The 19,396-nt window shown below is 39.6% G+C and overlaps 1 protein-coding gene across 9 annotated transcripts in view; it reads left to right on the top strand.

The window, feature by feature from the left end:
- Positions 1-19,396, top strand: part of adcy7 (adenylate cyclase 7) — a 169,122-nt gene that overhangs the window by 96,893 nt on the left and 52,833 nt on the right. For 7 of the 9 annotated variants that reach the window (XM_048546405.2, XM_048546406.2, XM_048546407.2 and 4 more), the window contains 5 exons: positions 1,029-1,583; positions 5,581-5,778; positions 8,465-8,620; positions 14,384-14,533; positions 16,098-16,243. In XM_048546405.2, the coding sequence (XP_048402362.2) occupies positions 1,401-1,583; positions 5,581-5,778; positions 8,465-8,620; positions 14,384-14,533; positions 16,098-16,243 (833 nt within the window). In that variant the 5' untranslated portion in view covers positions 1,029-1,400. Of the gene's footprint in view, positions 1-141; positions 224-258; positions 278-1,028; positions 1,584-5,580; positions 5,779-8,464; positions 8,621-14,383; positions 14,534-16,097; positions 16,244-19,396 lie in introns of those variants that run through there. The other 2 variants (XM_048546409.2, XM_048546411.2) reach the window with 2 other exon arrangements.

The raw sequence follows: 19,396 nt of genomic DNA, 5'->3' as shown, positions 1-19,396 counted from the left end.
AGTAGGGAAAATGCTGTGACCAAGTTATCCGTCTTTAATAGAGCTTTATTCAGAAATCCTATTCTTCATGCTACAATTATAATACCCCAGTTTCCCGAGTGCTGAAAGAAGTTAAATCAAACATCCATTCCTAAAGTGTTGGTCATAGGTCCTTAAACGTAACCCTCAATGCTAGTAATCATTGTTCTTTACTCTTTGCTGTCACCATGGAACTTTTACAAATGTAAGCAGTCACACATGTCCCTCTCAGTCTCTGCCGTCCGAAAAGCATGAAAATGTATTTTAAATCTTTAATCTTACTTTCAGATGTTTGGGCCAGCTTTTGTATGTTTGGGGGAAAAGAAAAGAATCCTCGAGTTTCTCTTTGTGTGGCATTTTTATAAGAATGTCTTTATATAAATGTTATAGTTGATGTTATAATTTGGGATATCAGAGCAAACTTACTGAAGCAGTTTAAATGTCTGAATAGGAAACAAGCTTTTTCAAGCATGTTGTGCCATTTAAAGCTGCAGAAACAAGTTATAGCTATGGTAAATGAGAAAGATGTGTAATTTGATCAATACTAAAATACTATTCATAATCCACTGTACTTTTTGAGTTTCTGTAGTTGGAAAGTTGAGAAGAAAATATTTGTGATGTTTCAGTTTAAATTGGATAATATAACTGATTTTAAATGCATAAAGTGCTGGAGAAACCCAGTCAGTTTGGCAGTATCTGGGGAAAGAGAAACAGAATTTTGAATCCAATCTGACTGTTTGTCAGAACCCGAACAAATTTAACACATTTGAGGTTGAAACAACTTTAATACATTATGTGTGATTATTGAAATTGTATAACATTTTCAGAATAAATCAGCAACAGGTAGGAAAGTACTTAAAATTAAGTATTTGAAAAAATGAGTTCAATAGACAAAAATTTTGTGTAAATCCAGTTAAGAAAGAAATAATTGAATAACAATTTGCTGAAATGCATAATATGAATTGTCCTATATGCAAAGCACCCAATCTAACTGATTTCTCTTTTATTAGACTCCTGGCAGGATAACAATACTGGAGAAAGCAGTAACCAACTGCCCCAGATGTTGTAAAGCATATCATTTATTTGGCAATGATCATTCAGAAGTGCTGGAAACAAGATGTTCTTTCAAAGCTGAGAATCATGCTAACTACAATTGATGAAGAGCACACAGAGGGTCAAAACATCAGAACAGACTGGGCAGAATGATTCCCACTTTCTTTTACACGGCATTTGAGTTGGAAGAAAAACACCAGAATGCGACTGAACCAAGAACAGAACTTTTTAACCAAATGGGAAGTGAAAATCTTTTTTAACAAGGAACCTTGACAGCCATGCTCTGAGTTTTGAACTTCTATCATTTTAACTTGTAAGGAAAATATTGGATGATAACAATGCCATCAAGGGGAAAATACTTTATTAGTGAAAACGAAGCTCGGAGAAGTGCTGACTCACTGTATGAGACTTATTGCTGTATGACCCAGCAATTTCCACTTGTTGTCCTCTTCCTAGTGATAATCATTGGGGCTTGTATAGCTCTGATTGTTCTTTTGTTTTCTGTTGACCTGGTAAGTGTTACTGTAAATATCTTGCCAATTTATACTTTATGAATTGTTAATATTCTTTGTAAATAAAGGATGCTACTTTGCAATGTTTTTCAGCATAAATAAGTTTTATATTTTAGATCAGAAAACATGTAGAGACAATTGATTATAACACTTTGACTAAATGCATTTTAACCAGTAGTACTTTGAAGTTTTTTTCTTAACTGTGTTGTCCAATTATTGTCTGCTTTTGAAGAAAATACTTGGAACAAATTTTGACATTATAGCCTCCTCATATTTGCTCGGCACACCAGAAGACTACAGCTCCATATAGCCGTGCTGTATCTGGAATTGTGCATCTCGGTACTCTTTCAACATTACTGGGTCAAAATCCTGAAACTCCCTTCCTTCCTAGCAGCACAACAATAGTATTTTAACCAACAATGAGAACTTGTACTTCAACAGTACTTTAATAAAATGTCCCATCTGCCTGACAGCCTTTTACCAAACAAAATAGGACACCAATACACAATGCAAATTAGTTCAAATAAAGGAGGTAGGTTTTAAGGAGTGTCATAAAGTGGAGGAGATCGTGAGATAGGGAGGGAATTCCAGAGCTTTAGATCAAAGCAGCTGAAGCACAGTCACCAGTGGTAGAGTAATTGAAGTCAGGAATCTTCAAGTTTCCAGTACTGGATGAGTGTGGATATTTCGGAAGATTTCAGGGCTGGGGGAGACTACACAGTTGTGGCCAGTAGAAATGAGCAAGGATTTGGAGGAATTTGAAGCAAGGATAAAAATTTTGAAATCAAACCTTTGCTTGACCACAAGACAGTGCCAGCTGAGCTAGGGGAATGTGCAAGCTAAGACCCATGTTGACGTGCTTTGGGTGATCTCAAAGTTTATGAAAGATAGAATGGGGGAATGTTCTGCCTGGATTATATTGGAATAGTTAAGCCTAGAGTAATGAAGGCAAGAATAAGGATTTCAACAGCAGATACCCTGAGGTAAAGATGTAGGTAGACAGTTTTACACAGAGGTCAAAACAAGCGATCGTGATGAGGTGCAAATGTGGAATTTTGTCTTGGCATCAAATATGTTACCAGCATTACAAATAGTCTGATTTAGTTAAAGCTTTTGGCCAGGCAGACGGATGGTATCTAGGGAACAAACTTTGGAATGGGAGCTGAAAACAACAACTTAATTTTTCACAGCATTTATTTGAAGAAATTTCTGCTCATCTAGATGTCAAGCTTCTCTGTCTAATCATTTAGTGATAGTGGGAGTGGTTGGGAGGCAGTGATGAGGTAAAATTGGGTGGCATCGGTAGACTTCTGAAAAATTCTGTGCTTTTGAGTAGAGTTACTAAGTGGCAGGATGTAGATGAGAAGGTCAATGATAGATTATTTAGGGGAGGTGGGAGAGGGACCACCAAGTTAATGGTGCAGGACTGGTAAGTGAAGCAATTACAAGTGTCATTCTGTGTGGTGATTTAAATTATTAAGAATGGGACCAGGCAGACAACTGTGCCAAAGGCTGCAGCCAGATTGAGAATGGGTGAGGGGCTGGGACGTGGTGAAGGGATGGAGTGGGGTAGGGTGGGTCCTGCTGTTGGTTTACCGCTTGAATTACCATGGCCCAAAATCAAAGATTCCCTTTATATTGGAAAGCTGCGATAGGTTACAGATAGCGACTTTCTTGAGAATGAATATATTGATTCCAATCACGCCTTTCATTTGGTAAGTCAGTCACATTGGTTAAAAGGGAGAAATCTCTAGTTGGAATTATGACCCCTAATTGGATTTATAAATTACCAAATTTTCACTGCAAACCTTTAGTTGTTTATATTAGACAGAAACAGGTGCCACCATCTGATCTTCTGGTCACCAAGGTGTTGTATTTCTCATTTGTCACACCACTAAAACCTCATTAATGTTTATCATACCCCCCAAAAAATTATAATTAACTGCTTATGAAGAAGAATAAATATTCAGCATAATATTGCTCAATTAAATAAATGAATCTTTTTCAAAGCAACTAATCATAAACCAGTAAATACCATCAAACGTCAATCAAATTAGTCAAATGTTTCCTTCATAATTTTTGGGGGACCCCATTTTCATTTCCCTCTTCGGTGATGGGAATAAACTAACATAACACAAAGATTTTGAAATGTGTTAATGTTTTTGGATGATGTGAGCAATAAATTCATTAAATATGATTAGAAAATGGGTCATTTGATGTAAGATGTTCTTTCACTTAGTGTTCCTGTTTCTACTCTGGACTACTAACTTGGGAATGTCATCTGATTTTTGGACAGTGGATACCCCCAGCTGATCTAGATCAGCTACTCGATCAGTGGATGCTTGTCATGGGAGTTAGTTACACTACACACTCTGCTTATAGATCCATAGTAGTCAAGATTTCACATGAGACCAGGGAGAACATTTACATTTAACTGAAATATAAACAGTGGAGAGAAACGTCCACAATTTCAGTTTAATTCATGAGCCAGAAGCTAAGTTAACTATATGAATGGATGTGTGTGAAAAAGGAGAGATCGGTGTTCATTTTGAAGACAGAATTAGATGTTCAAGACACTTTGGTACGAAGCTCTCACTGAGCTTTGATACTGAGCCACAGTTAATCAGGTGGTCCTGATCAGGTGGTTTTGGAGAAATAATCATCGAAGGCACAGCAGCGAGGCAACCTTCATGAACATTGTGTAGAAAGAAGAATATTTTGAGAAAGGAAGGGAGATAAAGATACAACTGAGTAATGTAGCCTGTAAATATAGCAAATCCACTGTGGAAAGTAGAGCAAAAATCATTGTACAAGCTTGGGGGAAAAATGATTTTGGGGAAGGGCTTAAATAAAGCAATTTGTAGTTTTAATGTTTGTTGATAGTTCTGCAAGTCAGTATCTCTGTGAAGCCACTTAAACAAGTTAAAAGAACAGGGCGAAAAAGAGAACAGGGCGGGATTTCTGGAAGTTATGTTTAGCAGATTGAGCATTGAGGGGTTTTCTTTTATATTGAGATTTATGATTTAGAATGCAATGCCTGAAAGGGCATTGGAAGACAATTCAATTTTCAGAAGAGATTTGGGTTAAGTATCTGTGAAGGAGAAATGTGCAGAGTTACGAGGAAAGATAGGGGAAAAGACTGGTTATCTCTTTACAAGAGTCAACACAGGAAAATGGGCTGAATGGTGGCCCTCCATGCCATAAAATTTTATGATTTTAAGGTGTGCCCATGCTGTAATTTCAAGGTGAGTTTGGATCAGTTTCCAACAAACGTATTTGATAAAGGGTCTTGTAAGGTAAGACTGCCAGCTAGCCCTCCTGCTCTAAAATTATGATCTAGTTCAAGTCTATTTTGATACTAATAAAACAAAAATTATGATTAGAATGTACGCTGAGTTACAAAAGTGCCTGTAAAAGTATAATTTAATGATATTTTACCTTAAAGCAAGAGAGTGTCTGATCAACTGTGCAATCAATGATTGACTCAGAAAATCATATCCTTAAAAAAAACTTTCAGAATCATGTATTCTACGATTTTACTAAGACAAAAGGAGGCATTTACCCATTTCTTTTTAAAGAGATTTTCGAGACCTGTCTTTTTTAATATATGCACAACACAACTTGGCTATTGTGTACATTTATTTTTAGAGAATTGTGTTACTTTTCAAATAATGACCGACTGGAGATTTAATTTGTAAATTCTAAATTGGAGTGTGATTAATGAGTAAAATTCTGACCATGAAAATCTTTCTGTTTAAAAATTAATTTAGACTTGGTTGTACTTAGTTTGCTTTTATTGAACATAGGTCTAGAAAAAATTTTGGTATTTGAATTAGTTAAAGTGCATGCATTTTGATGTGACACCATAACAGTTACTGTTGTCAAGCCTTTCATGTGGTCATGGTAATGCATAACTTTATATAGAATGACAGTGCTTCACAAATGGAAATCAAGTCATATATAATTCATATTAATTATGCATTTTTCTTTCAAACAGGAGGTTCAGATGCACCTTCTCTTTTTTATTACATTATGCACTGCTTTGGGCATATTTATAGCGATTTTTGTTCTTGTCTGCATTGAGTCGTTATTTCAAAGATGGATGAAGATATTTGCGTTAGTCATTTGGGTTTGTCTTCTGACTATGGGGTACGTTTTCATCTTTGCTGGTGGTGCTATCTCTGCTTGGGACCAGGTAAGCTCATTTCAATTTTTAACCCTTTGTTACGGTGTTGTTTGTTCTGAATTAAATTCTTTGGTGTTGAGTTTCTGCATGGTTTCTTTTGCAGTAGTTTTAGCAGAAAATTGCTTTATTCCTGTGGTTTTTTTTTTACAAAAATTCCCAAAGGAGCTTAAGAGACCCCTTGTGTAAATTACACCTTGTGTATTTCTTAAGCGATCACTTTTACAGATTGGTCAACTGGCAATTTTATTAAAATTGCGATTAAGTCACTATGAAATTTGCTTCTCCTTTTTCAACCCTTGTGGTATCAATTTCTCTTAATTAGTAACTATTGAAAAATGTAATGAAATTATGTTCAGTACTGGATACGGAGCCCATGATTTAAATGATACTATACTGCAGTGCTGCATTGTTGGAGATTCTGTGCTTCAAGTGAGAGCTTTAAACAGAGATCTCATCTTTTTTTCCCTATTCCTGGAATAGTGTTATTGCAGGTAATGCCAGCATTTATTGCAATCTTAACTGCACTTGGTGGGGGGGTCTGATTTGAGCGTTGCCTGATTTCCACTGAATTCAGTTTTATGTGGCTGTCTGGATGGCACATTTGATTACCGCATTGCCTTGATGTCAAAGGTAGTTAATTTTACTTCATTTGGAGTTCGACCCATTTTGGAACTAAGGCTGTGAAACTAGGAGCTGAGTGTCCCTGGCCAAATCCAAGCAGAGCATCAGTGAGCAGGGTATTGCTGTGTAAGTACTTACCCTTTCCGTCACTTTTTCTTATTGATGGAGAGTAGGCTGATGTGGAAGTTATGGGCTGGTGAGCGTTGTCCTGCTTTTTGTAGTCAAGATATGTCTAAGTAATTTTCCATTAGGTTTGCTAGATGCCAGAGTTGTGCCTATGCTGGACTATTAGCACGTGGATGGTGTCAAAAGAATGTAAAAATGGGACGGCATCTCCACAAAACCTCTGCGGTCATCACTCCTACTAACAACTGTCATGGACAGAGTAGATTATGTAAGGTTTCTTCCCTATGTTGGTTTTCTTCCTACTTCTGTATCCTTTAGAGTTCAGTCAGTACAAGTGCTGCACTTTTGGTAATGGGCATTGATGTCCCACAAACAGATTCAGTTTTATGTCAGGGCTATCATCAGTTCTTCTCCCATGTGATGTTAAACCTGGTGGATGGATTCATCAATTGAAGAGGGGAAGAAGACGGTTACCTTACCTGAGATTAACCCGATGTCATGAGACCTGAAGCCATGAGCTCCTGTTGCTTGATTGATCTGTAGTTTTGCTGTTCCAATTTCAGCCTAAGTCCTCAGATTTTTCTGAAGAAGATTCGTAGGGTTGACTGACCTGACAGTGCCTTTGTCGTATCAATTGCCTCAATGGTGCTGGGTGGTCTCTCTGGTTTTACTATTGTTTTCTTTGATCAGTTTTATATATCTGAGAGAGCAGTTAACAGCTTGGAGTGACATTTAGGCCCTGGTGAGTAAAGATTGATTAAAAGTGGACATTTTTCTTTTTTAACTGTCTAGTAATTTCATAGTAACGTTCGTGACGTTGGTATTTTTAATGTTCCACTCTCATTTAATTTACATGATTTTAAATTCCATCAATTGTCACGGTGAGATTTGAAATTATGCCTCCAGATTATTAGTCCATCTTCTAAGATTGCCAGGTCAATTTATAGCCACTATACAACTATACCTGGTATAGTTGCAAAGATGAACCTTAATCAATATTCTGAGCAATGCTTCATTTAGCTTGCACACATTGGTACTGTGCAGAAATCTGGAAGGACTGCAGTACCCTGATCACGAGCTGTCCTCTTTAAGCAGCTGTTGGAAACAAAACAAAATAAATTATGAAACAAAGAAAAGAGTGGGCATTCCTTTGGGGCAGTGTTTGCTTTCTTAAAAAGCACAATCAGCCTGATATTTAAACCCAGTATATACTTCAAGTAGTCTTTTAACGTTCGTGTCGCGTACAGATAGCATCACTGTCTTGCAGACAGGAGGACCAGGTTCAAGTTTCGCCTGCTCCACAATTTGTAATAATATACCTGAACAGGTCGGTGTGAAACAGGCGCAGGTGGAGTGCTTCTTAAGAACCAACTAAATGTCAAAGCACGGCAACCTCTGGCTGGTAAACGTGGACATTTACACTTGCACTCACAATGAAAAATCCCATGAATTCAAGGCTGCATGTTTAAATTATGATGAAGCACAACACCCTACGTGATAAATTCAAGAGCATATTTTTAAAGAACTAATAAGAATTGCTTCCAGTTCTTGTAGCTATTTTAAAGCCCTGTTGTCCTGCCCCTTTGAGTAAAGTGTGGTGCCTCTGCATTTAGGAGGAATCAGATTTCCCTGCTCTGCCATTTATTATGGCATTTGTATGGAATACCAAACCATTACCTTGAATAAGTTGACATCACTCAGGAGAGAGATAAAATTGAAGAGCACCTTTGCATACCTCCTAGCAACAGTTTTGTTTGTACTTGAGCAAAGCAAAGGACTATGTCCTTATTGAGGGTATGATGTAGAAAAGAGAACTTTTAAATATTTTAAAAATTGTCCTGCAATATAAGGAACAAAAACAAATAGATTTTTTTGGAAGATGGTTTTATAGTTACAGGTTTCGAGTTTGAGATTTGAATAATAAACCTTATTTTCTGTTTTCTTGAAGGTGCCATTCTTTTTGTACATAAACTTTGTTTTGTATACAATGCTGCCATTATGTACACGGGATGCCATCATTGCAAGTGTCCTGTCATCCATCTCTCATATTGTTGCCCTCAGTGTTCATTTCTCAATTGTACCAGACAATTCCTCCATTTCTCAGGTGAGTCTACCTTGAGTTTCTCTGTGGTTTGTATAAATTTCTCTTTCCCGTTGAACCTGTTACTCATCTAAGTCAAAACCCCATGATTAAGTCAGTGGGTTTGACATATGTACTTATCAAACGTGGTGATATATTAATAAATGAGAAGCGAACACACCAATATCTCACTTTATGCATTTGGCGTACAGGATACTTAAATGATGTATAGAAAGGTGCAAATGAGGGAATTAAAAGAGAAAGCCCAGCTACAAAAAAGTGATATGATGAAATCCTGTCATATTTCTTAAAGCAAAATAAAGTTCAGTACTATTAGATTAGTAATTGTCACTCATTATAAATTAAAGAAACTTTGCAATAAAACAATATATTCTTTAATTATGATGGATGACATATGATAATAAACAGTATGTTCCCTCATAAGCAATGAAGAAGCTAAAATACGCGCAAGGAATAAAAATGTAGCATTTTCTCCACTAACTAACTTAATTTTAGGTTTTCATCTGCACTGTTCCAACCTTCTACTTGGAAGATCATTGGAAGTGCTGACATTTTTTGCATGTACTTGATCTTCCTGATCATTTAAATGAAGTTTCATCTAGCAGTTTACAACTATGTTTCAATGATCTTGCATCCTGGCAAACCAAGACTAACTATCTTTGTCATCTCAGAACTGTGTGCTTTTTTCTTTTTACCATCATGAATGCAATTCTCCCTTTGCTGGAGGTAGTTAAAGAGGTGACGAGAAAGAGAAATAATGGTGCAAGTTGGTCCTGGAGAGAAACTCAAACCCTTGTCGGCTGATCTATGAAATGCTGAGTGAAAAGCTCCATTTCATGCCCTTGTGTGGTCAATTAATGATCAATTCACTGTCTTCCTGGCATACAAAAGATGGATGTGAGTTTCCTCGCTGAGCTGGAAGGTTAGTTTTCAGACGTTTCGTCACCATTCTAGGTAACATCATCAGTGAGCCTCTGGTGAAGCGCTGGTGTTATGTCCCACTTTCTATTTATCTGTTTAGGTTTCCTTGGGTCGGTGATGTCATTTCCTGTGTTGGTGATGCCATTTCCTCTTTCTTTTCTCAGAGGATGTGGCTAGTTGATGTTCAAAATGACATGACCCACTATCACTCGTATCCTTACATACAGATGAGGAAGGACACCACTTTGCTTGGGACAACACATCCATCCTAGGACAAGCCAAACAGAGACACGCACGAGAATTCCTAGAAGCATGGCATTCCAACCGGAACTCCATCAACAAACACATTGATTTGGAGCCAATCTACCATCCTCTGAGAAAAAGAACAGGAAATGACATCACCAACCCAATGAAACCTAAACAGATAAATAGAATGGTGACAAAACATCTGAAAACGAACCTTCCAGCTCAGCGAGCAAACTCACATCCAGAAACTCAACCTGAGCTACAAATCTTCTCAAAGCTCGCTAATACAAAAGATGTTTATTTTCCCAAAACAGTGGGAAACCATGGAACCTGCCAAGTTAGATGGCCATCCAATCGAGCTGATGTGGGGATAATTGAAGACACCAGCTCCCATATCCCTGCAGCACCCAAACCTCCAACAAGAAGATAAAAATGACAACTTCTCACAGCTTGATCCCCTCCCCCCAGGGAGTGGAGCTCCACAGTTGGACTTTAGGAGCCAGGGATGGCTGGTCGCTGACCAGTGGTTGCTGGTGTCTCAGGCCACCAATGTGAGGACTACTACAGGGCTGTTCTTATCAGCTCTGGGAGAGACCTCATTTGTCACACACCCCCACCCGTCCCCTCGCCCAGTACTTAGAATACGGGAAAGTCATGCCCCATTTTTCAGTAGCCTCCAGACATCTGATATACCTAAAGGTGACTCTGCAACACACTTAAACATTTAATTCCATTTCACCTTTTGCTGTTTCTGCAGCATACATAATATACTTGTGACTGTTTTATCCCCCAATGTGCTTTTCCCTTCCTTTGTCTGTCAAAAGTCTCAATGGATAGAATTGTACAAACGTCGTTTTGTCGGGCCTCAGCTGTTTTCTCTGACACAGCTGCTGTGCCTAGTTTACTATCATCTGGGAATAGAAATAGCAGGCAGTGTGTTAGAGATTGTAACACAGAATTGTGGATACCATAAATCATTTGGATCCCTTTCACATTGTTTGACTTAAACAGAATTTCTGGATTCCGTTTCAGTCTTGCAATACGTTTGAGGGTTTCTGTATAGCTCTTCTTGCTTTTATTTGATTTCACCATGAAATGCAAGCAGATATTGTAAACGATGAAGCTGAAACTTAAATATTTTTGTGCTGTGTAGAGTGTCCAGCCGCCATTCTAAATGCTAATGTCTACTTTTGCATTTGGCAGAAGTCATGCATTGCATTGAGTGAGCTTACCTCCAAAAAAGATTGGCCACAGAAATCGTGATCTGCAACTAGACTGTGCCCTGTGAAAGATCTAATAGGAGAAGCATTTAGAACTATGGGGGCATAAAGGGACAATTCCAACAACTTTTGAATGGAGTGTCTTTACCTCTGTTTGCTTTTCTTGTCCAGACATGCTGGGGTTGAGGGCAAAAAACTGTTTTGTTGTCGCTGATCACTATCAGGCCTGAACCTTACTCAGTAGGTCTATCTAAAGATGGCTGGTGAAGTCTGGTTGATTGGCACATAATCACAATTCAAAGGGAGAACTAATTGTAGCCATTTAATTTAGTGATGGCTAAGCATCCAACACGATAATTTGCGACCTGTGTACTTCACAATGTTGTGTAGCAAATTTACTGAGCTTTGAACTTTGCCCATCCAAATTCCAGTTTGGTAAAGGGGCTTAGAGTTTTGTAATTTGAAAATTTGACAAGCAGTTTTTGGTCATAGTCTACCACACAAATTGAAGTGAGCACTGCTCGTAGTGGTGGAATTTGGAAAAGTATTAAATATAATTTGCTCAATTAATTTTGCTCATCAGCCAAACCTCCCTCTAGGATACTGTACTTCCTCATTCCAATAAAGAGGAATTTTGTAAGTCTAATTGGATATAATATTGGCTGCGTGCTAGGAAACAGTGTAATGAGCAATGGATTCTTTTCAGATTGGAGGAAGGTTTATAGTGGTGTTCCCCAGGGAGCTTGCTTTCCCTGATATATATTAATGATCTGGATCTCAGTGTGCAGGGGACTAATTCTACGTTTGCAGATGATGCTATGTTTGAAAGAAATGTAAACTCTGAGGAGGATGGTGTGGAACACCAGAAGGATATTGACAGTGGTGGAATGTGTGGCAGATGAAGTCCAATGCAGAGAAGTGTGAGGTGATGCATTTTGTTGGAAGAACAGTCAGAAATAATATAAAATAGGGGTACAATTCCAAAGGGGTACAGGAGCAAAGGAACTCTGGTACATGTGTGCACAGATCATTGAAAGTGGTGGGACAGGTGGAAACAGTAGTTAATAAAGCACAAGGTGTTCCTGGTTTTATTAATTGTGGCACAGAGTATTTAGAGCAGGAGGTGATATGAAACTTGTACAAGACAATCAGACCTCAGTTGCAATATTGTGTTCATTTGTGGGCACCTCGTTCACAGTAAGATGTGAATGCATTGAGAGAGAGTGCAGAAGCTGTTTACAAGAACGGCTCCGGAAATGAGAAACCTCAGCCATGAGGGCAGACTGACAAATTTGGAACTGTCTTCCTCAGAGAGAAGGAAACTGAGAGAAAATTTGCGGGAGGGCTCCAAAATCATGAGTGCGCTGGATAGAATAGATGGGAGAAGCTTTTCCCACTCATAAAAGAAATGGGCATAGATTTAAAGTGATGTGCAAACAAAGTAAGGGTAGTGTGAGAAAAATGGTTAGCGAATTGTTTGGATCTGGAATGCACTGACTGAAAATGCGATGGGAACAGGTTTAATTGAGACATTCAAGAAAGCCTTGGATGGTTATTTGGATAGACGTGGTGTTCAGGTATGTGGGGAAAGGGCAGGACATTTGAACAAGATACTAGGAATGGTGTAGACATGATGGACTGAATGGCCTCCTTCTGTGTCATAACAATTCTATGATTTTATGAATTCCCACAATCCTAGAATTTCATTACAGTTATTAAAGCTGAAGATAAGCTGTACAGAGCAATTGCAAATAGTTTTCTTTTGTAGGAGATTAGACAGTTTGTGATGGATTTTTTAACTAAGGTTTGTATTTCTGTGATATATCAACGTTTAAGGATAAAGAGATACTACAAGTACTTACGTTTCTCAATAAATGACTCATCTTCAGCAACAAACATCTGAGCAATATAATGGTTGTAGCAAAACACTTCAGTTGTATTTACTCGTTGTTTATGAGTGTGAGAACAAGCAACACCAATGTTTGGCAGAATTTACTTGGTCATAACAGAGTAGGGAAACATCAATTCCCGGCAAGCTGATTTTTGGCGTCCTTTATGTAATCTGCATTTGTGTAAACACAATAATTTGCTCAGAAAACATTGTTTTATATAGATAAATAAAACAAGCAACTATGAATGTTGGAGATCTGAATCAAAAACAGAAATTGCTGGTGAAACTCAACACATTCGGCAGCAGCTGTGGGGAGAAAGCTGAGCTAACATTTTGAGTCTGGTGCTCCTTCATGATGAGTTTCACTAACAACTGTTTTATATAGGCCTTATAAAGTTCAGTACTAATCTTCAAAGTGGTTTCTGCAATGATAACTCTGAGTCACCAAGATGCTAAAAATGCCATGATATGGAGGTGCTGGCTTGCAGTCACCTCCAAAGGAGCAGTGGTCGGAGAGCTTGTGATTTCAGATAAACCTGTTGGACTATAATGTGGTGTTATGTGACTTCTGACTTTAAAGAGGCTAGACCAGTTTATGAAGCTGGTATCAACCACCAGAAAGAAGTGCATTTTTATCTTGTGTAAATAAGTTTGCTTTCTTGAGACATTTTGTCCTCCAGTAAAACTCTTATCTATTGGGATGCTCCAGGCTGGTATAGCATGGTAATACAGATAAGTGGGAAGAAAATGCAACCATTGCCATCCTCCAATCAGGGACATTACGCAGCAGTTCCTCGAGCATTCTCCAACATTAAAGGATGGTAGATGTCATGGAGAGACTCGAAGACGAATTAGAAGAAAGTGATCTGATATTGAGAATTTCATTTACCATCCCTTTCATGGTGGAACAACGTGATTTTATTTAAAGTCTACTAGCCACCCAATGAATTTTCAGAATGAGCCGCTCAGTAGTTGGCAAGACCTCCAAGCTGCACCAAGAATCTCATTGCGGTATTTACATTTGGTTGTTGTGGAAACCCAAGCCAATTTTTAGGTACCCAGGGGTGTGCAAACCAATGATTCTTAACCGGACTACAAGGAGGCTACTGTTAGTCACCCAAAATTCTCCTGTTTCCACAAGTTTCCCACAGTAAGCTGTCTGCTGCTCAGTCACCCACCATGCCAGATTGTGATCCCCTACACCCACTCCTTTAAATGACTTGGACAACCTTTGCTCTGCAGCAAAACTATCGGACTCCAGCAATATTTTCCTCTCCCCTACAGAAGTCAGTCTGCGCTTGTACAGTCAAATTTGATTTAACTGCGTTTTGAAACCAAAAGAGTATACTTAGTTCATAAAAGGTTCTATAAAATAAAACAATTCAGTCTTTTTAATGAAGATTTGGGTATCATTAAGTGTTGCGTAAATGATACGTTAAACAAATTCGATACTACGTTTAAATATTAACTTTTATTTTTGTGTTGCAGTTGATTGCCAATGCTGTGATATTTTTGTGTGGTTGCTTGATTGGCTTTTTTCATAAATTCTCAATGGAACGTGCCTTAGAGCAAACTTATGAGGACACTTTAAGCTGTATACAAATAAGGATGCAGTTGGACATTAAGAAGAAACAGCAGGTGAGGATAATAAAGTTTCGTTCAATTCCACTTCACAACAAGAGTTTTATTGAGGAGAAAATGTAATGTGTAATCTATTTCCTTCTGTTTACTAGTATGGTGATTTTAAAATTGGACTAAGCTTTCCCAAAATATCTTGGGGAGCAGTGTTTCATTTAAATATTGAGACAACTTTACCCTTCCACCAAGATTTAATGTAGATTCCCATTAATTAAACTTTTCATAGCATTGTACGTAGTTACAATTTTGAAAGAGATCATTTAGCCTGTCATGTCCATGATAGTGATGTGCATTTAATTCCAACCACTTGCCTTTTCCCTGTAGCCCTGAAATTCTTTTCTGTTCAGATAATTATATCATTCCCTTTGAAGGTGATGATCAAGTCTGACACCCCCACACTTTCAGGTGGTACATTCCAGTCCTACTCATTTGCTGTGTGAAAACAATTTTTTTTTCTACAATTAGAATGATAAGTACAGAAACAGCCCCTTCAACCCAACTTGTCCATACTGACCAGGTTTCCTAAACTGATGTAGCCCCATTTTCTTGCATGTGGCCCATCTCCTCCTACGTTTAAGTCATCATTGGACAAGCATACGGACGTACATGGAATAGTGTAGGTTTGATGGGCTTCAGATCGGTATGACAGGTCGGCACAACATCGAGGGCCGAAGGGCCTGTACTGTGCTGTAATGTTCTATGTCCTATGTATATCTTTCCTCTGTGTACCAATCAGAATGTCTTTTAGAGGTTGGAACTGTACCTGCCAGTATCACTTCCTCTGGCAGCTCATTCCATACACACACCGTTGTCTGTTTGAAAAGGCTGCCCCTCGGGTTCCTGTTAATTTTTCCCTTTCTCACCAAAAACCCTTCTTCCCTCTGTTTCCACCACTTCTTCTTGCCAGTCATCTTAAATTGTTGACTTTTACTTCTCAACACTTCCACCAATGGGAACAATTTTGCACTGTCTAATTCTGCCCAGACCCCCTCATGATTTTGAACACATCTACGAAATCATGTTTCAACCCCGACTTCTCCCCCACCATCTCTGTCCTCTCCTGTGATGCCTGGAATTGAAGGCAAGACTATGGCAAGCTAGTCTTTAAAAGATTCACTACACCTCTTGTGGACTTCGCCTGCCTGATACTAAAGTTAGCCCAATTCTGTGTTTCTGCCAGGGAGTTTCACAGGCTGGAAGAGTTTGTTATAAATAGAGGCAGGTGAGTCACAAGGTTTTAGTGTGAATGCTTGAACCTGTTGAACAGTCAGTCCAAACAGAGTTCTGTGTCCTTAATTCTCAACGCTATGCATAATGTTCTCGGGATGTTTGCTCAGTAAGATGTTGAAGGCGCCTGAAGATGTGGTTATTTTATTCGCTGGTTTGTCGTGTTTGATGCTGATACTGCAGCTTCAATATTCATTCCTGAGCAGTGAGGTTGGTTAATGAGACTTCAGGCCATAGCAATGTTTTTTTTTAAATTAAATGAATGGCTATGTTTAGGTGACAATAAAGTATTGAAAGTGTTATGTACACTTACCCAGCACCACTTCCCTTATTCTAGGAGAGCCTGCTGTTATCAGTGTTGCCAGGGCATATATCTATGGAAATGAAACTTGCTATTATTGAACGTTTGAAAGAAAGTAACTATTATCCACACAAGCGCGATAATTTCCACAACTTGTACGTAAAGAGACACCAGAATGTAAGGTACAGTGTGGTATTCATAATTTTCATAGTATTGACAAAGCATTGAATTAGAATTAGAACCAAGTCTAGCCTGTGCCAACATTTGAATTTTTTTTAATGGAATATATTAAAATAAAGTGATTTTCAAGTATTTACCTGAGGAAAACCTTTTATATTGAGTACCCTACTAATGACTGCATGAGATAGTGTTTTACTTTATTCTGTGCTGTTGTAACACAGCTCTTTGGACAAACCAGCAAATGAATGTATATTCTCCATACTCCCCTAGCAAACTATTCATAATTTTTGATGCTTTAATCAGATCTTGTCAGGATCACCCCTAATTCTCTTGCCTAATGTAAAGACACCTGTGAGTCTTTCCTGGCTGTAATTTCTCACCTCTGAAACCACCCTTGAACATCTTGTTTGCATTTTTTTTGCAGTGGGTTTACTGTAGAACGGAGGCTGCAATACTGCATACTGCTGCTAACTGGGCCCTGGCTGGGACTAAGTTCAGCATGCCTTCACTACTTTTGAATTCTACACATCCAGGAATAATCCCCAGTGCTTTCTCAACGGTTTCATTGTCATGGTGCTAAGCAGTGCTGCTTTTAATGATGTGTTCACCAGCCTCCTTGGATCCACTTGCTGTTTTACCCATTCTGTTTCTTATTTTCTAAGACAGGTAGTGGTGTTTCTGCTTTCATTACCTTCGTAGGTCAGTTGGCTTGGTCTGCAGATTTTCAAATATCTTAATAAAAACCTAAAGAACTGCAGATGCTGTTAATTTAGGAACAGAAACAGAAGTTGCTGGAAAAGCTCAGCAGACCTGGCAGCAACTGTGAAGAAAAAAAATCAGAGTTAACATTTTGGGCCCAGTGACCCTTCCTTAGAACTGCCGGACCCGAAATGTTAATCTGATTTTTCTTCACAGATGCCGCCAGACCTGCTGAGCTTTTCCAGCAACTTCTGCTTTTGTTTTCAAATGTTGTCTTGTATTATATTGGACTCTTCCTCAGTATTAGTTGTACCCTCTGTTTGCTGGTATCAGGATTATTAAGTTATGAATGACAGCATCATTGCTTTTGTCCAATATAGCTTTCCTCCAATCTAAATAGCTCCCATTATCCCTTCTCTCTTGGTTTTTAAATTTGAGGTTTCTTCCATATTACTCCTTGTCTCTTGGCTTACGTAGACTAGTCTTTAATTTTCTGGACTGTTCCTTATAAAGGCTTTTGAAAATCCAAGGGCTGAATGTTAAATTTTTTTGGCTAAGTGCAGGTTGCATTGGGCTTTTTGGAGGGATTTCTGCTCTGGGGCTAGACAGGTTTCCTCTCTGTATCTTACCAAATTCACCATTACTGGGACAACTCAGGAATCAGCAGATATCCAAGAATTTTATGGTGCCCCTCATATCCAATGCCAGTATATGTTTCCTTAAATACGGCCCGAAAACTCTGCAGCATTCCATGTGTGGGTCTGACTTGAGCCTTTTTCTAGCAAAGCCTCCCAATGTAATACTCCATTCCCCATGCAATAAAGGCCAACATTCAGTTTGCCTTCTGTCTTGTCTACTGAACCCATATGCTGGCTACTTGTAATTCCTGAGCAAGGACATCCAAACTCCTCTCTTACATCACTTTCTCTTGCCTTTCTTTATTTAAATAACAGTCACTCCTCTACTCTTCCGGCGAAAATGCATAATCTCACATTTTTCCGTATTACGTTCCATCCGCCAAGCCTTTCCACTTGCTTAACCTGTCCTCTCCCTCTGTAGACTCTGTGTATTCCTCAACACTTGCCTTTCCGTCTATTTCTGTGTCAACATCCTCCCGTCAATGTTCGAGAATGCCCTCAACCATGTCTCCCGCATTTCCCCCAACTCATCCTTCACACCCAATCCTCGCAATAACAACCAAAACAGAATCCCCCTCGTCCTCACATACATGGGTGGAGAGGAGAGAGTCAAGTTAAAGAGGCGGGGATGGACCCAATATAGGTGAGTGTTGGTGGGGAGTTAGGAAGGGGATAGGTCAGTCCAGGGACGATGGTCAGGTCAAGGGGGTGGGATGAGGCTATTAGGTAGGAGAAGGGGCTGTGGCTTGAGGTGGGAGGAAGGACAGGTTAGGGAGGTGGGGACAAGCTGGGCTGGTTTTGGGATGCATTCAGGGGAGGGGAGATTTTGAAGCTTGTGAATTCCACATTGATACCATTGGGCTGCAGGGTTCCCAAGCGGAATATGAGTTGCTGTTCCTCCAACCTTTGGGTGGCATCGTCGTGGCACTGCAGGAGGCCCATGATGGACATGTCGTCTAAAGAATGGGAGGGGGAGTTAAAATGGTTTGCGACTGGGACGTGCAGTTGTTTATTGCAAACTGAGCGTAGGTGACCTGCAAAGCGGTCCCCGAGCCTCTGCTTGGTTTCCCCAATGTAGAGTAGGCCACGCCGGGAACAGCGGACATAGTATACCACATTGGCAGATGTGCAGGAGAACATCTGTTTGATGTGGAATGTCTTCTTGGGGCCTGGGATGGGGGTGAAGCTGGAGGTATGGGGACATGCCCAGCACTTCCTGCAGTTGCAGGGAAAAGTGCCGGGGGTGGTGGGCCTAGTGGGGAGTGTGGAGTGGACAAGGGAGTCACGGAAAGAGTGCTCCCTTCGGAAAGCAGATAAGGGTGGGGAGGGAAAAATGTCTTTGGTAGTGGGGTCGGATTGTAGATGGCGGAAGTGCCAGAGGTTGATGCGTTATATCCGGAGGTTGGTGGGGTGGTACGCGAGGACAAAGTGGATTCTGTTTTGGTTGTTATTGCGGAGGCGGGGTGTGAGGGACGAGTTGCGGGAAATGCGAGAGTCAGGGTCGAGACCGTTTTCGACCACTGTCGAGGGAATGTTGCGGCCCTTGAAAAACGAGGATATCTGGGATGCCCAGGAGTGGAATGCCTCATCTTGGGAGCAGACGCAGCGGAAGCGAAGGAATTGGGAATAAGAGACGGCCTTTTTGCAGGAAGGTGGGTGAGAGGAGGTGTATTCTAGGTAGCTGTGGCAGTTGGTGGGCTTGAAATGGATATCGGTTTTGAGGTGGGTGTCAGAGACGGAGACAGGGAGGTCCAGGAAGGAGACAGAGTTATCGGAGATGGTCAAGGTGAACTTAAGGTTGGGGTGGAAGGTGTTGGT

This window comes from Stegostoma tigrinum, chromosome 16, assembly GCF_030684315.1.
Source record: "Stegostoma tigrinum isolate sSteTig4 chromosome 16, sSteTig4.hap1, whole genome shotgun sequence".
Taxonomy (NCBI): Eukaryota; Metazoa; Chordata; class Chondrichthyes; order Orectolobiformes; family Stegostomatidae; genus Stegostoma; species Stegostoma tigrinum.
Note: the sequence above shows the minus strand (reverse complement) of the source record. Positions and strands in the feature narration are given on the sequence as shown.